The sequence below is a fragment of the Neomonachus schauinslandi genome, chromosome 4 (genome assembly GCF_002201575.2).
Source record: "Neomonachus schauinslandi chromosome 4, ASM220157v2, whole genome shotgun sequence".
In the NCBI taxonomy this organism is placed as follows: Eukaryota; Metazoa; Chordata; class Mammalia; order Carnivora; family Phocidae; genus Neomonachus; species Neomonachus schauinslandi.
Window position 1 is genome coordinate 109,198,982 of NC_058406.1, and position 23,296 is coordinate 109,222,277.

General features: G+C 34.1%; 1 protein-coding gene across 2 annotated transcripts in view; it reads left to right on the top strand.

Moving 5' to 3' along the window:
* The window catches only part of SNTG1 (syntrophin gamma 1), a 342,258-nt gene that overhangs the window by 151,203 nt on the left and 167,759 nt on the right, over positions 1-23,296 (top strand). For both annotated transcript variants that reach the window (XM_021688424.1, XM_021688425.1), the window contains exon 11: positions 17,968-18,006. In XM_021688424.1, the coding sequence (XP_021544099.1) occupies positions 17,968-18,006 (39 nt within the window). The remainder of the gene's footprint in view (positions 1-17,967; positions 18,007-23,296) is intronic.

A 23,296-nucleotide genomic window follows, 5' to 3' on the forward strand; every position in this document is an offset into this window, starting at 1 on the left:
TGTTCCATAGTGATGAAGCATACAGTGCTAATAATAAGGGAAACTCGGTGTGTGGCATATGGGAATTACTGTCTTAGGAATTTTTCCATAAATCTAAAACTATTTTAATAAAGTATAAGTAACATACTGTGTTATATTAGTTTCAGGTATGCAATATAATAATTCAACAATTCCATATATTACTCAGTTCTCATCAAGATAAGTGTCCTCTTAATCCCCTTTAACTGTTTCCCCATCCCTCCACCTACTTCCTCTCTGGCAACCACCAGTTTGTTCTCTGAATTTAAGAGTCTGTTTTTCTTCTTTATTTATTTTTTTGTTTCTTAAATTCCACATTTGATGGCCAATAAATCTAAAACTGTCTTAAAATAAAATGTTTATTTTAAAGAATACACATAATGTGTATATATAATGCAAATATATGTATATTTACTTACATTATTTGTAATTACATTAACACCAGATATTGAAGTATTTTTGAGATAATTGTCAGCTCCCTGATTTGTTTATCCATTTATTTAATCAAATATTTTTGAGGGACTATAGTGTTAATTTGCTAGGGATTGGTACTGTAAATTTTTTTTAAAGATTTAATTATTTATTTGACAGAGAGAGACACAGTGAGAGAGGGAACACAAGCAGGGGGGGTGGGAGAGGGAGAAGCAGACTCCCTGCTTAGCAGGGAGCACGGGCGGGGCTCGATTCCAGAACCCTGGGATCATGACCTGAGCCAAAGACAGATGCTTAACGACTGAGCCACCCAGGTGCCCTTCGTACTGTAATTTTGAGCAAAATGGTTAGTCTTTCTTTTTGGAACAAATAGTCCAGTTGGAGGAGGAGACATTAATTAAATAAGCACACCAGTAAATGTGGAATTACAGCTTTCTTAGATGGCATGAAAAAGTGTTATGAGAGGTTAAATCTATATGTACACACAGATGTAAGGATAACTTCCTAAAGTTGATATGTAAATAATGAATAAGAATAAAATAGGTGAATTGGTGAGGAAAGACATTTTATGCAGAGATAATAGTATCTATTCATACAAGAGAAAAAATTAATAGACTTAAATCACAACAATGCATCTTATTTAATATGGAAATTGTCACTGGTGGTGGGAAAATGAAAATGTTTAGATCAAAATAAGTGAATTTTTCATAAATCTCATTTTTAAGAACAGATCATTAATTTGATATATATTTTTTCTTATATCTGTGGCGTTAAATGCCCACTTTCTTATGAAATAATGATTATTATAGAAGTGTTGTTTTATCTGATGTGAGTGTTTAATAAAATAAGAGAATGTGTACCCTATCTCATTGCACCAACTATTTAATGTTTTAATTCTCCAGGAAATACATCTCCATATTGTTGAACTAGAGCCTTGCCAAATAGGGCAGGTCTAGATACATCCCTAAAATAACTGAACACTTCAAAATCATTAATCGTAGCTCACTGAATACCAGGGCTAGATGGAAATCATTAAGAAGAGGCTGGATTTTGGAAAGTCCCCAAGACCACTCTTCAAATATCTCTAAGGTTGATCTCATGTAACTCCAGAACATTTGTAATATTAATTGACTAAATTACAAAAATATTCACACATGAACACATATGATATGGTAATAAAAACAAATACAGATGAAGGTACTATTAGCTGCATTACTGAGCCAGGAACTTACTAATCAACCATTAGTATTTGTATAGCTAGACCTGAAAATAGGAAGAAGTCTGACTTCAAAACACTCTGTGGTTTGATCAGTCAAAGGCAATCTAAATGGACGCTTTTTTTTTTTAAGGATTTTTTTATTTGTCAGAGAGAGAGAGAGCACAAGTAGGGGGAGTGACAGACAGACAGGGAGAAGCAGGCTCCCGGCTGAGCAGGGAGCCCGACGCAGGGCTTGATCCCAGGACCCTGGGACCATGACCTGAGCCGAAGGCGGACGCTTAACGACTGAGCCACCCAGGCGCCCCTAAATGGATGCTTTTGCAGAGGTATTTTTCCAATGAGAAAAAAAGCATGGGCTTTGGCATCATCAGCTTTGACATGAAGTCCTAGTTTCTCTACCTATGAGGTCTAGGGCTTGGGCTTCATATTCTTCCTCATAAAGAGGCACTAAGTTAAGTTTCAATCAATGTGAGGGTTAAACATTGTGGCCCTTAAGTGATGCTGAGACATTTGCAGTTTTCCCTCTCTCCAGCTGCATTCTAAATGAAATTATTTAATCCATAAGCCATCAATGACAGGATCAGTTTGCTTATTGTATATGAGGTTGCATCTCTTTGTTTTGTAGAACAGTCATTTGAGATTCTGAAAGATGGTTGTTTGGGTAACAGAATGTTGATGAAACTGGATATAATGAGTTAAAATGAGTGTCTAGTAGTGACTACACCCATTAAGCAGCTTCAATTTTAGGCAAGCCAAAGGTCTACACCAAAGTTCTCTCATGTTTAAAAAGAAACAGAGGAGGCAGATAAAATATATAGCTTTCTTTCAACCAGTGTCTCATAAATCCAATCTTCCCAATCACTTTCTACTACTACACCACTAAACTAATCCTGATTGATGAACATAGATTCATTTGACATTTCCAAGGTTAAGTGCTAACATAAAGGAATGCCCTCTTCTTTTCTTTTTTTCTTCCAAAATTTTATTTAAATTCAAGTTAGTTGACATATGGAATTGTAGTATTGGTTTCAGGAATAGAATTTAGTGGTTTATTACTTGCATTAATACCCAGTGCTCATCACAAGTGCCTTCCTTAATACCCATCACCCATTTAGTCCATCCCACACCAATCTCCCCTTCTTCAACCCTCAGTTTGTTCCCTATAGTTAAGAGTCTCTTATGGTTTGCCTTCCTCTCTGTTTTTCTTATTTTAATTTTTCTTCCCTTCCCCTATGTTCATCTGTTTTCTTTCTTAAATTGCGCATATGAATGAAATCATATAGTATTTTTCTTTCTCTGACTTATTTCGCTTTGCATAATACACTCTAGTTTTATCTATGTCATTGCAAATGGCAAGATTTCATTCTTTTTGTTGGCTGAGTAATATTCCATAGTATATATATACTACATCTTATTTATCCAATCATTCGGGCTTTTTCCATAATTTAGCTATTGTTGATAGTGCTTCTATAAAGATTGGGGTTCATGTGCCTCTTCAAATCTGTATTTTTGTATTCTTTGGATATCTCCTCCTCTTTTCTAAATTCTTTTATATGTATATGTATTTAAATGTGTGTGTATATATATATTTTTTTTTCTCAGCATGCATTTCTTTTATTGGAATGAAATGTGTAACTTGAAAAGTATTACTTGTGTGTGTGTGTATGCATGTGCTTGTAGATGATAGACAGATAGATGATAGATAGATGATAGATAGATAGATGATAGATAGATAGATAGATATTATGTGTTTCTATTCCCAAAGGTTTATTGAAAATTAGTACGATCTTAAATAAGAATATATGATTGCACATGTGAGAATCTCAAAGTATATAATTCACATTGTATCATGTGAAAAAGAATAGATTCTCTTCCCCAGATGTTTGTATCAATTAGGAATGCTTTCAATGGGGTACATGCACCCCGATGTTTATAGCAGCAATGTCCACAATAGCCAAACTGTGGAAAGAGCCAAGATGTCCATCGACAGATGAATGGATAAAGAAGATGTGGTATATATATACAATGGAATATTATGCAGCCATCAAAAGGAGTGAGATCTTGCCATTTGCAACGATGTGGATGGAACTGGAGGGTATTATGTTGAGCGAAATAAGTCAAACAGAGAAAGACATGTATCATATGACCTCACTGATATGAGGAATTCTTAATCGCAGGAAACAAACTGAGGGTTGCTGGAGTGGGCGGTGGGGTGGGAGGGAGGGGGTGACTGGGTAATAGACACTGGGGAGGGTATGTGCTCTGGTAAGCGCTGTGAACTGTGCAAGACTGTTGAATCTCAGATCTGTACCTCTGAAACAAATAATGCAATATATGTTAAGAAAAAAAAAAAAGAAGAAGGAGGTAGCAGGAGGGGAAGAATGAAGGGGGGGAAATCGGAGGGGTAGACGAACCATGAGAGACGATGGACTCTGAAAAACAAACTGAGGGTTCTAGAGGGGAGGGGGGTGGGAGGATGGGTTAGCCTGGTGATGGGTATTGAGGAGGGCACATTCTGCATGGAGCACTGGGTGTTATGCACAAACAATGAATCATGGAACACTATATCAAAAACTAATGATGTAATGTATGGGGATTAACATAAGAATAAAAAAAATTAAAAAAAAAAAGAATGTTTTCAATGACAAATAAAAGAAACCCTAACTACTGATGGAGTAAATAGTTGGGTTTTGTTCCCAACTGACAAGAATTCTGGTCGGTGACATTTACTGGCTTTGTTTCAGTGGTTCAGGGAAGCCACCAAGAACCCATCTCCTATCTATACACATTATTGCCCTCCACTACCATTAGAGTGTTGACTTTTACCTGGTTTGTACCTCATGGTCACACAAGGGCTTCAATAGTTCCAAACATAACTTTAGTTTTTGGAACAGGAAAGAAAGGAAAGAAGGATAAGTAGCACCATCTACACATCTCCCCTTTTATCAGGCTGAGAGAAAAGTTTCTTAATGGAGGTGGGGGCAGGGAGGTGAAGGTGGCTAGTCTCTACCATTTTTGGTGTTTACAGTGGGAAATGATTGAGAAAAGGAGATTGTGAACAGCTTTTGAGACAAATAACTAACAGTATCTACCACATTATTTAATATTAAAACCATACTAATCCTAAAGTAAATGTGTATATAACCAATACCTTCTCTGATTTTTGTGAGATGATTACAGTCTTTCAGGATTCTCTCTCTTTCTCTCTCTCTCTCTCTCACAACACACACACACACACTTTAATCAGTCCTCTGAGTTGACTCAGCAGGTATTTCACTCATTTTCTGTCTTTTACACATTTATCTTCAGAAGTGAAAACAAACTCGTTCTGGAGTCATATGTTTAATTCATAGAGATCTGCATCTCTAATCTAATAGATCTCCATCTAATGATGGCAAACACTTGAAGGTTGAAAACATAGAATATTTTTTCCCTAGAAATGTTGGTTGTGAAAAGCTAAAGGAAAAACTATTATGTCTGCCACATTGAAAAGGCTTGACAAAGCTTGTAGGTGAATTGAAAGTCATGACAAAATAAAGCTGAGCACAAAGAAGATTTACCGACAATGAACGAAGGGGTGTGATCAGAGGTTGCAGAGTGTGGTTCTTACAAGCATGGGTGTCACTTAAGTAGACTTTTTCTTTCTTTTTATAGCTGTTGACATTTCTGAGTCCTTAGATGTACTTTTTAGTGCTAGCGTGTTGTTGTTTTCTACATTGTTTTTCCTCATGCACCAAAATATGAACGTCAGACATGCATGTGTCAACTAAAAATGGGTTATAGAGAGTGAAATCAAACTGCAGAGTCAGTAATTTATTTATTTTTTTTATTTTTTTTAAAGATTTTATTTATTTGAGAGAGAGAGAATGAGAGACAGAGAGCATGAGAGGGAGGAGGGTCAGAGGGAGAAGCAGACTCCCCGCCGAGCAGGGAGCCCGATGTGGGACTCGATCCTGGGACTCCAGGATCATGACCTGAGCCGAAGGCAGTCGCTTAACCAACTGAGCCACCCAGGCGGCCTGCAGAGTCAGTAATTTAAATCAGAATAAAACCAAGGGCAAGTTTGGGCATTACACTGTGTGCATATTTTTGACAACCATATTTTTGCTTTTTACACAATTAGAGTAAAATAACCTACTTTGTTTCTTGGAAAACTGCTAACTAAAACTTAAATAAAGTTCCTAAATTTTTGATATTGAACAATATTAGCTAATTTTCATTTGTACAACCCAAAACATCTACTTTGATATTAGCTGAATAATGCAATCATTCTAAAATGGAGCAGTGTTCCTGGACACAATTTATATGCCACCCTTGATCCAGCTGGTTCTGCCTGCATGATCCCATCCCCCTCGCCCAGGTGGACTCATTCTTTTGCCTTTATTTCTGGCCAGAGCATTCCCAGTTCTTAATGTTCTCCAGTTTTAGAGCCACTGGAACTTCCCAGGGGGCCTCAGCTTAACACGCCCACCCTTTTAGATACCTGCAGTGCCTAGGGCTGGACTTCAAGATGGCCTTCATCATGCCCATAGTGGCAGGAGCCAATCCCACTGGGCTCACCAGCAGCCCTCACACTAATGGCAACTCAGTAGGAATGTGCAAACTGATCCCCATGGGTCATACATTATCCAGTGGGAGACAAGGGGCAAAAAGGAGCCAGCTAACAAATTCCTTGCCCTTCCCCAATAGATGAACTATTTGGAAATGCAGTAATTGCATAAAGCTCTACTTACCACACTTGATTTAACAACAATGTTTCATGGAGAAGCTATTGCTAGCTCAGTGACTCAGGCAACTCACCACCTTATATTTGCCTTCTGCTGTTCTGCCTTGCTTCCTTTTGCCTTTCACTCTTGATTCCTTGGGATTGAACATTCTCCCTTAATAAAGGTTTAACCTATGTGACTTCTTCAGGTTATATTTCTAGGGAAGCAAGACTAAGGAAATACCTTTTCCCTCTAAATGTTCATTATAGGGTACTAAGCATTCCATGGAGGATACATTCTTGCCTAGTAGCAGTGCAATATGGAAGAAAAGGTGTAAATGAAGTGTGCTAAGTAGGTAGATGAAGGGCCATTAGAAAATTATGCAAGAAATCATTTTGAGTTTGCAGTTGCTCAATTGAATACATCTTAAAAGACCCCTTATTCTATGATGGAGCTTAAAAGCTGAGGATACCTGAATAGGGTGCAGAGGTGGCTATAAACATTTCCTGAGGATTGAGTCTGAATTATTATGTAGAAACACTGTGCATTTTCTTCATCAAGAGTCCTATCTAGGGCGCCTGGGTGGCTCAGTTGGTTAAGCGACTGCCTTCGGCTCAGGTCATGATCCTGGAGTCCCGGGATCGAGTCCCGCATCTGGCTCCCTGCTCGGCGGGGAGTCTGCTTCTCCCTCTCATGCTCTCTGTCTCTCATTCTCTCTGTCTCAAATAAATAAATAAAAAATCTTTAAAAAAAAAAAAAAAAAAAAAGAGTCCTATCTAATAACTTAGCCATGGTAAACCTGATTTCTTCACCTATGATTAATACTGACTTATTAAAATATGTTTCATCACTTCCTGAAACCCATGGTTCCTACACTGTGCAGGCACACCTACCCTGCAGCCAGTTTTTCCCTCTTTTTTACTTTTATAGCATCTTAGGTGACCTGTTTTAACACTCATTCCAAAACTTAGAATTATTTGTTGCATGTTTGTTTTGCCAGCTACACCAGATGATTTTTGAGGGTAAGAATCCTATATCCTTGGCATTCACTTGATGTCTGACATAACAGTCTTTTCTGAGGTTTAGTGAATTCATGGAAGAATGAATAAGTCAGCTCCAAATGAATAAACATATGATTTATAAATGGTTGCAACCTGTTTTCAGCTTTTAGGCTTTTAATTCACAGTAAGATTAGATAGATGATGTAGATGTTGATATATATAGATACAGATATAGATAGATGTGGTGGTATATTTATAGTGCTTATATATATGCTAATCTTAAAGATGATGACAGGTAGAATTGAAAAATTCTTGTATTAGGAAAAATAAAGTTTAAGAATACTCATTTGCATATAATACCAAATCATCCTGAAATATTGATTTACTGTTAATAGATATGTTTTTAGAAACAACATGGCATACTTTTAAAATTATATCCATAGGGATGGAGAGTAACCAAGGTAGCAATGGCATTCTATAATCCATATCCTGAAAAAAAAAATGGATGAAAAATATGAGTTAAAATGCAGGCTCCTGAAGCAAAAATCATTTTTTGATTCTTCCCTGTACATGGTAAAGGTAGAGTTCTATCAGCAGCTGCAGAATGGATATATTGCCTTATGTGCCCACACACTAATATCACTAGTCATGAGGTGGATTTATATCTATAGAATAAAGATCTCTCTTAGTCCTCACACATAGGTTAAATAATATTGGCCACAAATCTTTAAGGGAATTGGAGGACTGTTTCTTGCTTCCATAAGAATGATTTGCTTGGGTAAATCTTCAAAATTGATTTCCATGGGGAAATATACCTTGTTAGCAGGGTCCTGCAGCATCCATTCTGAGAACACACAGCTTCAGCCACCAAAATTTACTTGTTTATGATGTATAAAAAAATAAAAGATTAATAGAACTTGGATAAAAAGTTTTTAATATAAGATCCTCACTTATCTTCAAACATTTGAGTGGGATTAAAGACATTAAAAGTAGGAGGAAAAAAAATTTTTAAAGGAATATTTGAATATCCTATTGTATTTCTTTTTTGGTCTGAAGAGATAGTCACAAGGGGATATTACTACTTTAGTTTCTAGATACAATTGATGGTGCTAAAAATGAATATACAAAATTAAGGGATTCAAAAAATAAAGTGATATTTAAAACAAATGGACAGTCCTATTACACCAAATTTTATTTTTAATCAGTTAGTTCCAAACTAATCTTTACTACAACCAGTTGTATATCACGCTTATCTCAATTTAACAGATCTACTGCAATAATTAAGCTTCCTTTAAGGGGTTTCCATTAACATTTTTGAAATGTTGTTAAAGAAAAAGGAAGATACATACTTATAATTTTCCCCAGCATTTAGTCAAAGTGAATATTACTCCTTAAAGTACAGTTCATAATATTTATTTTATCAGATGTTCACTTTTGATGTTGGTTAAATTAGTTGATTTACCATGATTATTTTCATTTCTTTAGTATAAGAAATTCATCTGAAAAAATTTGTAATATGAGCATTCAATGACTTTATATTTGTCCTTCTAGCTTTTTGAAGCTGTCTCAAACTTAAAATTCAAAGTTCTAATGAAAAGTCTTTAATGAAATGAAAGTCTTTAAATTCAGTGCTACTGAATTTAAATTAAACTTTTAATACTATAGGAATATATTCTTGCATATAATAGAGCTTCAAAATACTTATTTCTTTAAATGTAAGACTTCATCAATACCAAAGATTCCTACAAGAAAAAAAACTCCCTATCCCTAATGTAATAGAATAAAATAAGAAGACAGAATAAATGGTGAAAATGTTTTATAAAATAGAATGCATCATTTTTCTAACATTATTTAATATCTATAGAACTATGTAGATGATACGCAGCAAGTAAAATTTTTAGTAATTAATTATAAGATCTAGAAAATAACTTTCTTTTCTATTTCATTTCATCCAAAACATGAAGATTCTTCTCATGTTGGGTATTTAATTATTCTTCCCCCTAAAAAAATCTATTCAAAATCCTCCTTCTGCAAGAATATATCTATATTACTTGACTTTTATATTTCTTGGGCCTATTGTTTTCTAGAAAATCAAACACAAAACCTCCATTTGCCATTTGGAGTATTAGTGTTGGTAGAAAAATGTATTTTAAAATATATCCTTTCATTTGTTTTTAATTTTAGATTTTTATTAAAGTGCAGAAGAGTATAACATGAAAATTTATTGCAATAATAACATATTTAATGCTAGTGTTTTATTAGCATATTATTACATATACATTAAAATATGTGTATTTCTGTTTACATATATAAAATAAAATTACCACCCTTTTGTGTAGATGATATTATCCTTTGTTCAATCAAGATTTAATCATGAACAGTTTCCCATGATAGTAATCATATTCTGAGATTACCTACTTCTATTGGACTAATAGGTGCTTAACTTTGCATATATCATAATTAATAATCATAATTAATAAATGGATTATTATTACTTAACATAATAAATGGATGATTATTACTTAAAATATATCATTAAATAATAGTGCACTATGGATTTTGGGGGCATATTAATCAGTTAAAACACTGCTGATTATATCTTAATATAAGTACTTAGAAAAAGAATATGAACATTTTTTAGTCCCACAAACCAAGATTATGTCTTAATCCAATCAGCTGGATCAAGGCTGGGTTGAAGTTTTGTAGGGTTCTGTTTATTTCTATTTTTTTTTTCCTTTCCCAATTCTATAGCCCTCCAGGCCTTTGAGCTGAGAGTACAGTCTATTCCTGGGAGCTCTCCTTAGCCGGCTCTGAATTCTCTTTGCTTACCTCTCAGCACAGCAAATTTCTAAAACTGTTGTCTGCTTTTGCATAATTTTCAGATTAATATTTTTAACCTTTCGTCCTGCCTTGATTTAGAACTCAGCAAATATCTTGAGGTGAAAACCAATTTTATGTTCAAAGCCCTACAGATCACAAATGCTGCCAATATTATCCTATGAGAAAAGTAAATTTTCTGCTTCTTTCTCTGTCTGGGCAAATTATGCTTCTCACTCTCTTCCAGTCCAATCCAGTGTCTACAGAAGTCCAGCTCACCTCTGTGTGCTCATCTGTCTGGGACCTTACCTATGCTCACCCTTGTGACAGCAGGTGCTCCCAAATGCCTTCAAACAAAATGCTTTTAGTCAGTTCACCACTCCATTCTAGTTGTTATCAACAGGAGGGTAGCTGTGCTTCATGCTTTCTCATCCTATTTAGGAACGTAATAATTTTGCTTTCTTTCTTAAATATGTCTGCATTAAATATGGACTGCATTGGAGGCTAGTGGATGATACATTGTTCAAGTAATTTACCATTTGCTCCACTATTGCTCTCTGTTAAAATTTAAAATACAACCTTTATTATTAACTCAGTATATACATTTTAGATTCAATTATTTTTATTATTTTATTTTTATTTTTATTTATGTATTATGTTTTTATTAGTATATTTATTATTCAATATTATTTATTCAGTTAATTATCTGTTAAAAGTCATTGGCTCATTTAGTTTTGCAGTGGTAAAACCCTGTTTTAATTATTGTAATTCTACATGCACTTAAAATTCTAAATGCACTTGAATAGACTTGGAGATTAAACTTAAATACTCTCTGATATATTTGACCATTTATTCTTGAGGGGCCCATAAAGTCTAAATATAGTTGCACTTAAATAATATCACCAGAAATTTTAATTTGGAAGAAATCTGACAGGCATGGATCTACATAATCTCCATATTTCATATTAGGTTAATTGTTATGAATTTTATTCTTAGGGTGATCAAAAGTATTTTGTTCCATTTCTGTACCTTTTTTTTTTTTTCAAACTGAAGAAGACTATTGGTTTGGATATATGTACATGGTATTCAAATACCTTAAAATCATTTTTTTTTTTAAGATTTTATTTATCTGCGAGAGAGAGAATGAGAGACAGAGAGCATGAGAGGGAGGAGGGTCAGAGGGAGAAGCAGACTCCCTGCTGAGCAGGGAGCCCAATGCGGGACTTGATCCTGGGACTCCAGGATCATGACCTGAGCCGAAGGCAGTCGCTTAACCAATTGAGCCACCCAGGCGCCCAAATCATTTTTAATCTAATTGTCTTGGGCATTTTTCATATAGTAGATTATCTTCCTCTAATGACATATGCATTTTGCCTTTTTTAATAGTCATATTTTTCATTCTATTTTTCACCATATTATCTGGGTTATAATTTTTAATGCCACTGTTAAATAATAATGATAAGGACAATTCCTTATATTCTTTTGTTAAATTGATTTCATATATTTAATTTTTAATCATGATATTTGTTAATTTGAAATAAATGTTGATTCTATATAATGTAAAAAGATCATTAGTTTCTTATTTCACTTATTCTATTTCCTTTATCATTCTTTTATAAAGATTGGAATTGCATTTTAAAAAATAGTTTTGCATATCTATTTAGGAGATTAAATTACTTTTCTTCTTAACATAACCATCCCTTAGATGTGTTTCCATAAACCATACCTGGCTTACAAATAGGTTTTTGTATGTAGTCCTCACTGTCTTTGAAATTTAAAATAAATGTTAAAATTTACATATTGAGATTTGTCATAAAAATTAAATTTCCAGAATTTCTTTTTTTTTAATTTCCAGAATTTCTGATAAAATTAAAAAACATGTTATATTTTGGCAGAGCAAGAGTATGTCAGTTCCTAATACCAACGGCTATCATTAGTCCAAAATATATATTAATGTAGTGATTTCCATTATTTTTTGCCTTTCTGTTAATTTTACTCATGCGGAAATCATTAACAAAGTGGAAAAATGGGGTTCCTTCAATAAATTAGAAGCCTCTGTAATAAGTATAATTACAAGATTATACTAAGAAAGAAGATTAAATCAGATTCTAGTTAAAAAAGAATTAGGATAGCTAAACCAGTTACAGATTTTCAAATCAGAAGAGAGCCTCACATCGAGCCCTAGTGATGAGCTGCAGAGTACCACCAATAACAGAAGGAACACTGGCATTATTTTGATTCAGATCTAGGATTATTAATGAGTTTGAGAAGGTAAGAATATCATTCAATATTCCCCACAAGATGGTTAATGGTGATTGACAATACTTGTTAGGTAGTTGGACACACTGCTAAGCTAAGGGAGGATAAAGGCGGTGCAATTAAGGGTTATGGTGATGCAGAGGTCTGTAAGCACATGCAATGAGAACAATGTAAGAATTAGACCCACAGGGAATACAAAAGAGAAAGTTACTGGCCAGTTCCACTAGGGTTTTCGAAACGTTTTCGTGGTGGTTACTGTTCTTGATTAGGTAGTACAACAGCACAGCCTTTGGTGTCAGACAGAACCAGACTGTGCCATATTCAGGGTGAATTTAAAAGATGTTTAACGGGGCGCCTGGGTGACTCAGTCGTTAAGCGTCTGCCTTCGGCTCAGGTCATGATCCCGGGGTTCTGGGATCGAGCCCCGCATTGGGCTCCCTGCTCGGTGGGAAGCCTGCTTCTCCCTCTCCCACTCCCCCTGCTTGTGTTCCCTCTCTTGCTGTGTCTCTCTCTTTCAAATAAATAAAATCTTTAAAAAATAAATAAAAAAAAAAAAAGATGTTTAACTTCTGTGCACCTTAGGCAAACACACACACACACACACACACACAAGACTAGATTCCTGCTAGGTGAAAAAGAAAAAAAAAAAAAAAGAGAGAGAGAGAGAGGGAATGAGTGTGGGTCAGGGAGGGAAAGGGACAGGAGAGAGAGTGTGTGTGCGCAAGAGAGCCGGTGGTGTGGTGTCAGAGAGAGGGTGTGTGAGTGAAGGCACCAGGCATGTATCCAGTAGTTCTATACAGAGATCTAGTATACAGATGACCCACAAGAGAGGCAGGCACCAGATCATGGAGGGATTTGAATGGTATGGGATTCTGCCAATTTAAGATTTGCATTTTTAAAATAGTGTCTTAGAAGTGTGGTATAAGTATTATAGAAGGGTATTGTTTTTAATCATCTCCCTTTTATCAAGAACATATAAAATTACAGAAGTGTGCACCTTCATCTGTGATATCCTTTTTTGTTACATGACAAATTGGATAATGAAATTCCAGAATCCCCTCTACAAATGAATGGATGCAGGTCACTGTCAAAAGTCAGGAAAAGCAGATGATAGGAAATCCTACTGAGAGGTTAAACAATAATTTACTGGCTAAGCACTGTGCTCAGGTTTCATTAAAAAATTTTCTTAACAGAAATCTATTTAAATCTCATGGCACTCAATCTGCCATTTCTACTAATGCAGTAAATTCAATCTTGGTGATTCTTAGTATCTTAATCACTTCTAAATTAGAATTCAATCTTTTGGGGTAAATACTCAAATTCCAGTTCTCTTCTCCTTTTCTTCCCCTTCTCCCTGCAGGAATAATGTATCACTTCAGTATTGGTCCCTGGAAACTCCTCTGTGGAGTTCTTCCCATGTGCTCTGAATGTCACCCTTTGTCCCTGATGCATTTCCTGATGTGTGTGATCCCACCAACATCTCCAGCTCACATGTCATGAAGCTTCTTCTTGTCTTCCAGCACTTCTATTATTTTCTCATCAGCCTGGCAGGCATGAGAAATTTTGGATTCTGTTCTTCAGATTAAAACACTTCCTCTAGCTGCAGCTATTCTATCATTTTGAAACCATGCTTGGTATGGGGATTCTGTGAGGACTTGGGGAAGAGAGTCCAAAGCTCTCCACTGGGATTTCCCAAACTAATTTGTGCTTTCTGTGTCTACTTCCTCAAAATTTGTCCTGCCATGCCAAACAGCAGGAGCTTTGGACATAGCACTCTCAGTCTCAGCTCATTTTGCTGTAGTCATCTTCTCTGTAGGACAATCATGTTTTACTGCCTGATGGAAGGCCAAATCATCTATTTCTTGAGCCATTGTATTAATTTTCCTTCTTTTCTGGAACTCTCTATAAAGTTTTAAAGTATCTATAAATCTTTTAGAATAGGTCGCATAAGTTTCATCAGATTTGTAAAGAGGTATGTGATTAAAAATGATTTATAGAAAAACTTTGCTGTCTTTGAAATAAATGTCTTTCCCTAAGGTAGCAACATAAATTCTAATTCTGTATTCAGCCTTGAAGGTAGAATATCTACACAAATAAAAGTCTTCTGCTTGGGAGATTTATTTATTCTTCCCTCCCTCCCACCGCTCCTCCCTCTTTCTCCCTATTATTTCTTTATATTATGAGTACTGATTCAAGTATACTTCCTATTTTTATTAAGATGTGAGGGGCTCCTGAAAAAAAATACACAATGCAAATTGTATCCTCTTATACTTCCACATAGACATTAATTATATTCCACATTCTTAGCTTAAATCAACATGATGTTAAAACATTCAGTGTTTACAGATTTATCTTTGTCTTTTGGACTAAAAGCTGTAACATGGATTTCCTTCATCTGAATGCATTTTACTTGGTAGTTTTCTACGTCACTTGCTGTTCTTGTAGAATGACAGGTGAGGCAATCCTGGTCAAAATCATACTGTTTCCTTTACATTCTTAGGATTAATAGCTTTAAGTAATCTCGCTCCATAAAGAGCTAGTTTGATGTGATTGCAGTTATGTCCTTTCATCTTTTCAAGACTTCATGTTCAGACACTGACTCTTTTTGTTCAAGATTATATTAATTTTTCTGCTTCTCATAACACAAATTATTGGTTCTGATAATACATAATTAGCATGGGTTTCTAAGAAGTTTAATATTAAAAACATCTTTTGGACAAATTTTAATTTTCCTTATTTGAAGAGCAGTCTAAAAATGGTGCAGAGAATTTAGGATTCCCACTATTTAGAATTAATATTGTTGCCAAATGCCGACAATTTTTAAAACTTTGCTCTATGAATGCATTTAAGAATATATTATTTACAGTTTGGTATTTTATTACATTTAATAAATTAAACATTATTTCAACCATATAACATTCAGCTTTATTTTTAAAAATAAATATAAATTGTCATTAATGTTTCCAATATTTTTATCTTATCAAGCTATTTTATTGATATGATTTCTTATGACTACTAAATGAGTAATTTAAAACAATATACTTCTAGCATTTAGCATTTTCTACATTGAGTGTTTATTTATAATCGAGGTTTCCTAGAATATGCTTGTAAATGTAAAAGTAGGCATACTGTTTCCAACTGATAAACACTTTCACATCTGAAGAAACTTCAACTGATTCCTTATCCCTCTAACTGTGGCATGCCTGCAAGTGACTGAGGCTCTGTAGGTGAACAGTGGGCAACCTCTACTCTGGAACCCAGCCTGGTTCACACATGGTTGTCACTCACTTGGTCCTTGAGTATATAAACCCTAACTTAGAGTGCCCAAGAAAACAGAAAGGTATTTGCAAAGGATAGTAGAAAAAAGACATCTTTGTTTAACTTCTTTAAAACATTCTTATTGTTGGGGCACCTGGGTGGCTCAGTTGGTTAAGCATCTGCCTGAACCTCAGGTCATGATCTCAAGGTCCTGGGATCGAGCCCCTGCTCAGCGGGGAGCCTTCTTCTCTCTCCCTCTGCCTGCCGCTCTCCCTGCCTGTGCTCTCTCTCCCTCTCTCTCTCTCTATCTCAAATAAATAAAAATAAATAAATAAACAACTAAATAAATAAATAAAAACATTCTCATTGTCTTCAAAAGAAATCTAAACTTCTTTTATATTAATTTTATATATTATTATTTATTATATTAATGATAATCATCACTTATTGAGCTCTAACTTCAGGACATTTGTTTTTTCATTTAATTTTTCCAACAAATATATGTGGTTAATATTGTTATAGGCATTTTACAAAAGATGGAAATTAGACACAGGATAATTAATAACCTGTTTAATGATATTTAGTAATAGTTACAGCTGGAATTCAAACCCAGGTCTCTATGACTGTAAAACTTGACAATGTTATTATGCATCTATATTGTGGCTCCAGCCCTGACTTAAGTTTACTCCACACTGTAGCCACTTGGACTCTTCAGACTCTGTAAAATAGCCCCATTATGCTATTGTCTCAGCTTGGAAAGACTTTCGTTTTCATGTTCCAGCACTTACAGCACCATGACTCACATTGGTCGATCATTAAAAGGATTTTAGAAATGAATGAGACAGTCTCCACACTTTTTTTTGCATTTATCAAATCTATACATGTATGTGCATGTGTACATTTACGTACATTACTGTGGCCTGAGCATTGTTACAATTATTCAAATTATTCAGACTTTTTTCAGATTAAAAAATTAAAAGTTACAACGCCAGATAGTTCATGCTGGAAGACAAGAGTCCATGCAAAATATTGGTAGAATTTTACAATTTTTTATAATAATCCATAAGAACTAGCAAAAAGCATAGTTCCATGAAGTATTCAATATGGATTTTTTTTATCGATTAATAAAAGATGTTCAGGAAGCTGTTTTTTCTGTCTGTGTCTCTAACCTATCCTGATTTTAGTTGAGGATACCAGTAGTTTTAGAAATTTCTTTAGCTGATTCCTCACCGAAACAAAAACTATTTTGAAATGACTATAGCTATGTAAGAAAGATGTATGTTTTTTGTACATGTCCCTGTGGAAATCACATAAATCTTCTCAAGTTTTCTTTTCTTATCTATTTTAAATGACACATATGTTGCCAGTAAGTCTTTTCTTGTACATGAGCCATTTAATGATTCTCCAACTTTGTGCACCATATCCATTAAATTTCCTGTCATTTCACATTTATCAGTAAGACAAAGGGAACCGAAACTAACAAAGAAGGAACAATAAAATAACTCAGTAAAACAATTTCTGAGTGAAAACAGTCTGTGTTTAGTGTGGTATATGATTATATCATACAGAGTTAGCATTCTTTAAGTTATCTAGAAAATCAATGAAAAATAAAAATTAGTTTTAATTAGTAAAAATTCTGTTGAACAAAGACTTTGTGTGTTAGAAGGTCATTTGTCTAAATCTGATATTAATTTTCAGTTGGATTTTGAAGTTTGTTTATATGAAAGAGGAAATCCTTTCTCCGAAGATTGATTTTAGTTGTTTTGAAATGTCACTCATTAAATTATCTTAAAGTAAATATTATATTTTATTTAGGGTCCCAAATGAAAATATTTTGGCACATGTACTTTATCTTTTAGTATTTGAGTATTCTATTTCCTCTGTTCTCTTGAGTGTTAAAATAAATTGAATATAATATTTCAAAGTGAAGAAATAAATTACAAAAGTTACTTTATATTCTCCATAGATTGTCATTTAACATTATATGGAAACACAAGCTTTTCATTTTTCATAAATGAAAAAATTATTAGATGAAAATATTTTTCAAAATGTTTACATATCAAATTTGGAATACTTTTGATAGCCAAAATTTTAAAGAAAAATTGCAATTGGTGTTTGACATGCAGTGATTTTGGTATGTCAATTTAGAATATCAGTATATATGAACTCACTAAAAATAGAGTCTCATAAAATTTGGGGGCTCTTGTGTAACCTTATGTTTATTGTTCTCACTTTTATTATTTATTTATTGTTGCAGATTAAAAAAATCAACAGAAACTTTCCTGTAAACCAGCAGGTAAGATGGAAAAATATTTGGAGAGACAAATCATATATTTCTTTCATTTTATCAATTATCGAAGATAATCTTGATTACATTTAATTTATATGTGGAAATAATTGGCACTATCATTTGCTCTCCAGGAATATACATAATTTATTAGACTTCTTTCATATTATGTGATATATCTGTTTCTCTAATCATATTAAAAGCAGTTTTAAAAAATATTTTATCTAAGTAAACTAAGTCAAAACTCTATTTGACTGGGACGCCTGGGTGGCTCAGTTGGTTAAAAAAAAAAGTTTAAAAAAAAAAACTCTATTTGACAAAATACATATATTTATTTAAATATAATGTTGAAGACCTAGGAGAGATATTTACATAAGATAGTTTGACTGTATCTTAACATGTGGGAAACCTATTTTATTTTAGTTCGAGTTAGTTAACATATAGTGTATTATTTGTTTCAAGGGTAGAATTTAGTGATTCATCAGTTGCATATAACCCCCAGTTCTCGTTACATCAAGTGCCCTCCTTAATGTCTTTCATCCAATTACCTGATTCCCTGACCCACTTGCCTTCCAGCAACCCTCAGTTTGTTCTCTATAGTCAAGAGTGTGCTTCTCTCTCTGTTTTTATTTTTATTTTTTTTTTAAGATTTTTATTTATTTATTGAGAGAGATAATGATAGAGAGAGAGCATGAGAGGGGGGAGAGTCAGAGGGAGAAGCAGACTCCCCACTGAGCAGGGAGCCTGATGCAGGACTCGATCCTGGGACTCCAGGATCATGACCTGAGCCAAAGGCAATCACTTAAATAACTGAGCCCCCCAGGCACCCATCTCTGTTTGTATTTTATTTTATTTTTCCTTCCCTTCTTCTATGTTCACCTGTTTTGTTTCTTAAATTTCACACATGAGTGAAATCATATGGCATTTGTCTTTCTCTGACTGATTTATTTCACTTAGCATAATACACTCCTGTTCCATCCACATCGTTACAAATGGCAAGATTTCATTCCTTTTGATGGCTGAGTAATATTGCATTGTGTGTGTGTGTGTGTGTGTGTACACACACACCACATCTTCTTTATCCATTCACCCATTGATGGACTCTGGGCTCTTTCCACAGTTTGGCTATTTTGGACACGGCTGCTATAAGCACTGGGGTTCATGTGCCCCTTCAAATACCTATTTTTATATGGGAGACATATGTTTAATTGATCTAAAAGTTAGAAGGAATTTTCAAAATTAGATGAGGTATTTTATGAGTCTAAATGAATGCATAGAATGAAAATGATGTCTGATTAATCTAGCCAAGAATTTAGTTGATTTATAGACTGATAATTGATTATAGAATAAAATGATTATAGAAAACAATAATTGGTTCTACTTATAATTTTACTAAGCTGAACTTAAATTTGCATTGCCTCATAAACATTATAAAAATATTTGTTTGAATGAGGAAAGTAAGTATAGGTCAGTTTTGGACTCGCGCAAGTCAGCCGTGTGTCAGGTTCACGTGATGGTGGAGAAGCAAAGGCCGGCCATGCATTTCCTACCGTTAACATCAACCTCAACGTGCAACCATTGATCAAAATCTAAACATCTAAGTTATCTATTTATAAATGGTAGGTCAATCACAAGTTAATTTCAATGGTAGAAATTTTAAATAATCATCTTATGAAACTAAGTTACTTTTCTCAAACCTCAGTTGTTCATCGGTAATATTTTAAAAGTGCAACTACCTTACATGTTTATTTTTGTAGATTAAATAACAAACATAAAATTCTCAATATATGCCATTATTAACATTAATATGTTAAAATTTTAAATTTGTTCTTTAGAATACAGAATTTATGTTCTTGTATAATTTATATTATTAATGGTGCCACTAGCCCAGACTAGCCCACAAAGTTATGTGTGACTGAAACACTACTGAAAATAGCTCTGGAGAGCTCAATATGTCTGCAAAGCTCTGAACTGTGTCTCTCCAGCCATAGGCATACCCTGTTTCCTAGCCTCAGGTCCTCACACCTGAGTCATGCTGATGTTTTAGGTAGATGCAGAAGTTGAAGAGACGTACGTGTCATGTGTCTCACGACATTCCACTGTGGTTATGTCTCAGCCCTTGATTGAGGTGCAGAGAACAGGGCTCTAGCCCAGAGCTACTGATCCACTCACTCTGTGATGATACCTGGGAAACTCCCACTGTAGCTCTCATTCCATCCCAGATGCTTCTGACGCCAGTAGGACGTTACATAGGAAATACAGTTTAACAAGCGTATAGGGCTGTAGTGGAGGGAGAATTCCTTAATGAGAAATTATTCAAATAGAAAGGAACATCAGCCACTGGGGAAGGTTGTAATGCCCATCAGTAAACATAGCTGTTTTATAGTCAGATACATAAAATGTAGATCTATTCATTTGTGGAATTCTTGCCAAAAATATAAATGATGAATGTTTCTTTAAGAATGACTCTAATATTTGTGTTATCATCCATCCTTGCCCTTTCTAACCTCAACATGTGAAGTATTAATAATTAGTGTAATTTATGTTACTATAAATATTTCATAATCCTAATAACCCCACGGTTATTCTTTATTTATGATGACAACTACATTTGACACTTCCTACATTTTCCCTCAATTGGCATTCTTTGCCACCTCTGCGTTTATCTAGGTTTTGAATAATGGTAAAGTAAAAAAGAATCTGGAAAAAACTTAAATATAAAGTAAATAATAAAACTGTTCAATATTCCAACCCACACATATATAATAAATGTAGGTAAGCATTAGTATTCATAGCTTTTTATTTGCTAGCCTATTAATATTATTATACCAAAATTTTATTTCAAATTTCTTAGCATTTAACATTTTTTAAAATCATAATGAATTCTTCTTGGCATTTTAAAAACTGAAAGCAAGAGTTAATAGATTTTTACCTTACTACTTTCCATCATGGAAATGAAGACTTCCAGGAAATAGAATTTGTTTATAGTTCAATATTCATATATACACACTATTGGAAAACTCACCTGCATAACTTGATACCAGTGCATTAGGAGACCAAGGTACATTCCCTATTTAATAAAATGTGAACCACTTTAATGAATGAAAATTTGAAAACACATATAATCTCATTTTTCCTCCATATTTAGCATTCAAACAGCACTCTTATCTTGGACTAAACCACATTGTTTTACTTGAATCTCAATTTTTTTTCTAACTTAATTTTCATGTAAAGTTTTATGAAACTTTGATTAGATATAAAGATATATGTTTATACATATGCTTTTGATTGAATAATTTAGGTATATGTTAAAATATTCAAGTGTTATGAATGAAAATCATATCCCCTCATATCCCTGATGTCCTAGGTCTCAAAAAAGAAAAGAAAGGATGTCACCCACTTGAACAGAAGTCTTTTGCTTCCTGTAGGATTCGATTTTGAATTTGTGCTATCATGTGGTACAGCTACCCCAACCGGAGAAATTAGAATAAAATAAAACATAAAGGGGACTGGGGGATATCACTACTGTCTAATAGGGGCCAGAGTTAGAACTTAGCTCTGTAGGGACACTCCCACAAACCAGAATGCATGAGACTTTCAATAAAACTACTCTCATTAAAGAAGAGATTTGAATTCAAAATGTTAAATTATTGAGTAAATAGACCACGATAGGGGAAAACATAATTTAGAGATTAAAAAAATCCAAACTTATTTTTTGAGTGGGGGAGGGATAGAGGGAGAAGGAAACAGAATCTAAAGCAGGTTCCACGTCCAGCACAGAACCTGACATGGGACTTAATCTCACAACCCTGAGATCATGATCTGAGCCAAAATCAAAAGCTGGACACTTAACTGACTGCACCACCCAGTTCCCTTCCAAAAAATCTAAAACTATTTTTAATTATCATGTGCTTTTTAAGTAAAGGAAGGAAATTATAAGTCAAAAACAGGATGTGGTGTTAAAAAATGTGGATTTGCAAAAGAATCAAATAGGAGTTAAAAAATTTTAAAAAGAGCATATTTAAAATTAAAATCAATTAACCAATTGAACAATAGAATAGATGAAGATGAATTGAAAGAGAATGTCATCAGAACACAGCACACACAGAAAGGGGTGAAAAACATAAAAGTTAATGTAAGCCATGAACTTTAAATTGAGAAACTAAAAAAAAATTTAAAAAATAAAATCTGCAGAAAGAATGGAGAAAACATATGAGAGGCAATGTATGAAGAGAGATGATGGCTAAGAATTTCCTTGAGTCTTCAGATTAAAGAACCAAGCTAACTCCTGAGCAGGGTGAATAGAAACAAACCCACACCAACAAAGGATCTGAAATGACCTCAATATCCAATGAGTGGAATACTGTGCAACCATTAAAAGGATAAGCTAGTTCTGTTGGTACTAGTATAGAAGGTTATCCAAGAAAGTTTATTAAGTGGCAATAGCAAAGTGAAGAATAGGGAACAAAGTAAGCCACTGTGTTTTAATAAAGGGGTTGAAATGATACATAAACATATTCTTTTAAAGGAATAAAAAAAGAAAAAATAAAAAAAAATCTCGAGAAGATACACAATAATCTGATGAAGGTGTTGAATCTGAAAAGTATTAGGGTCTAGTCTCCTTCCTCCTTCCCCTTGTGAGGATTTCATTCCCAAGTTCCTGTGCTTAAGTCTTATGCCTTTCCCTGGAGAACCCTCTCTTTTCAATTTCCAATCATTTTGTTGATTTAAGTTCCCTATTCAGTTCCTGCAACAAGAAATTGCATTTTGTTTTGTTTTGCTTTGAGCTCAGATGTGTGTTAGCTCTGTTGTTCCCAATACAAGTTCTATTTTGCAATTCTGCATATAGGAATCACCTCAGACTACAGTTATTTATTCGCCATCCTTTGGCTTTCAGTCTTTACTATTGGAATAATTGGAAAAATGTATGTGCTTGCTATTTAAAATGCATTTCTAAGATGTGCGAGGTTGAGCATCTTTAAGTGACATTAGTTTATACTTTTATAGGTCCATCTTCAAATTTTGAATATGTTTCTATTTTCTTCCATTTTTTTTTATTTGTTAGTATTGCATACACAATACACGAAGGAAATTCACCCCTTGTATTTCTGTGTGGCCTAAGTTAGCAAAAAATTTTTTTTAAAGATTTAATTATTTATTTAATTATTTAGAGAGAGAGAGAACACAAGTGGGGGTAGGGGGAGGAGAGAGAATCTTTTTTTTTTTTAAGGTTTTTTTTTTTTTTTTTGACAGAGAGAGAGACAGCGAGAGAGGGAACACAAGCAGGGGGAGTGGGAGA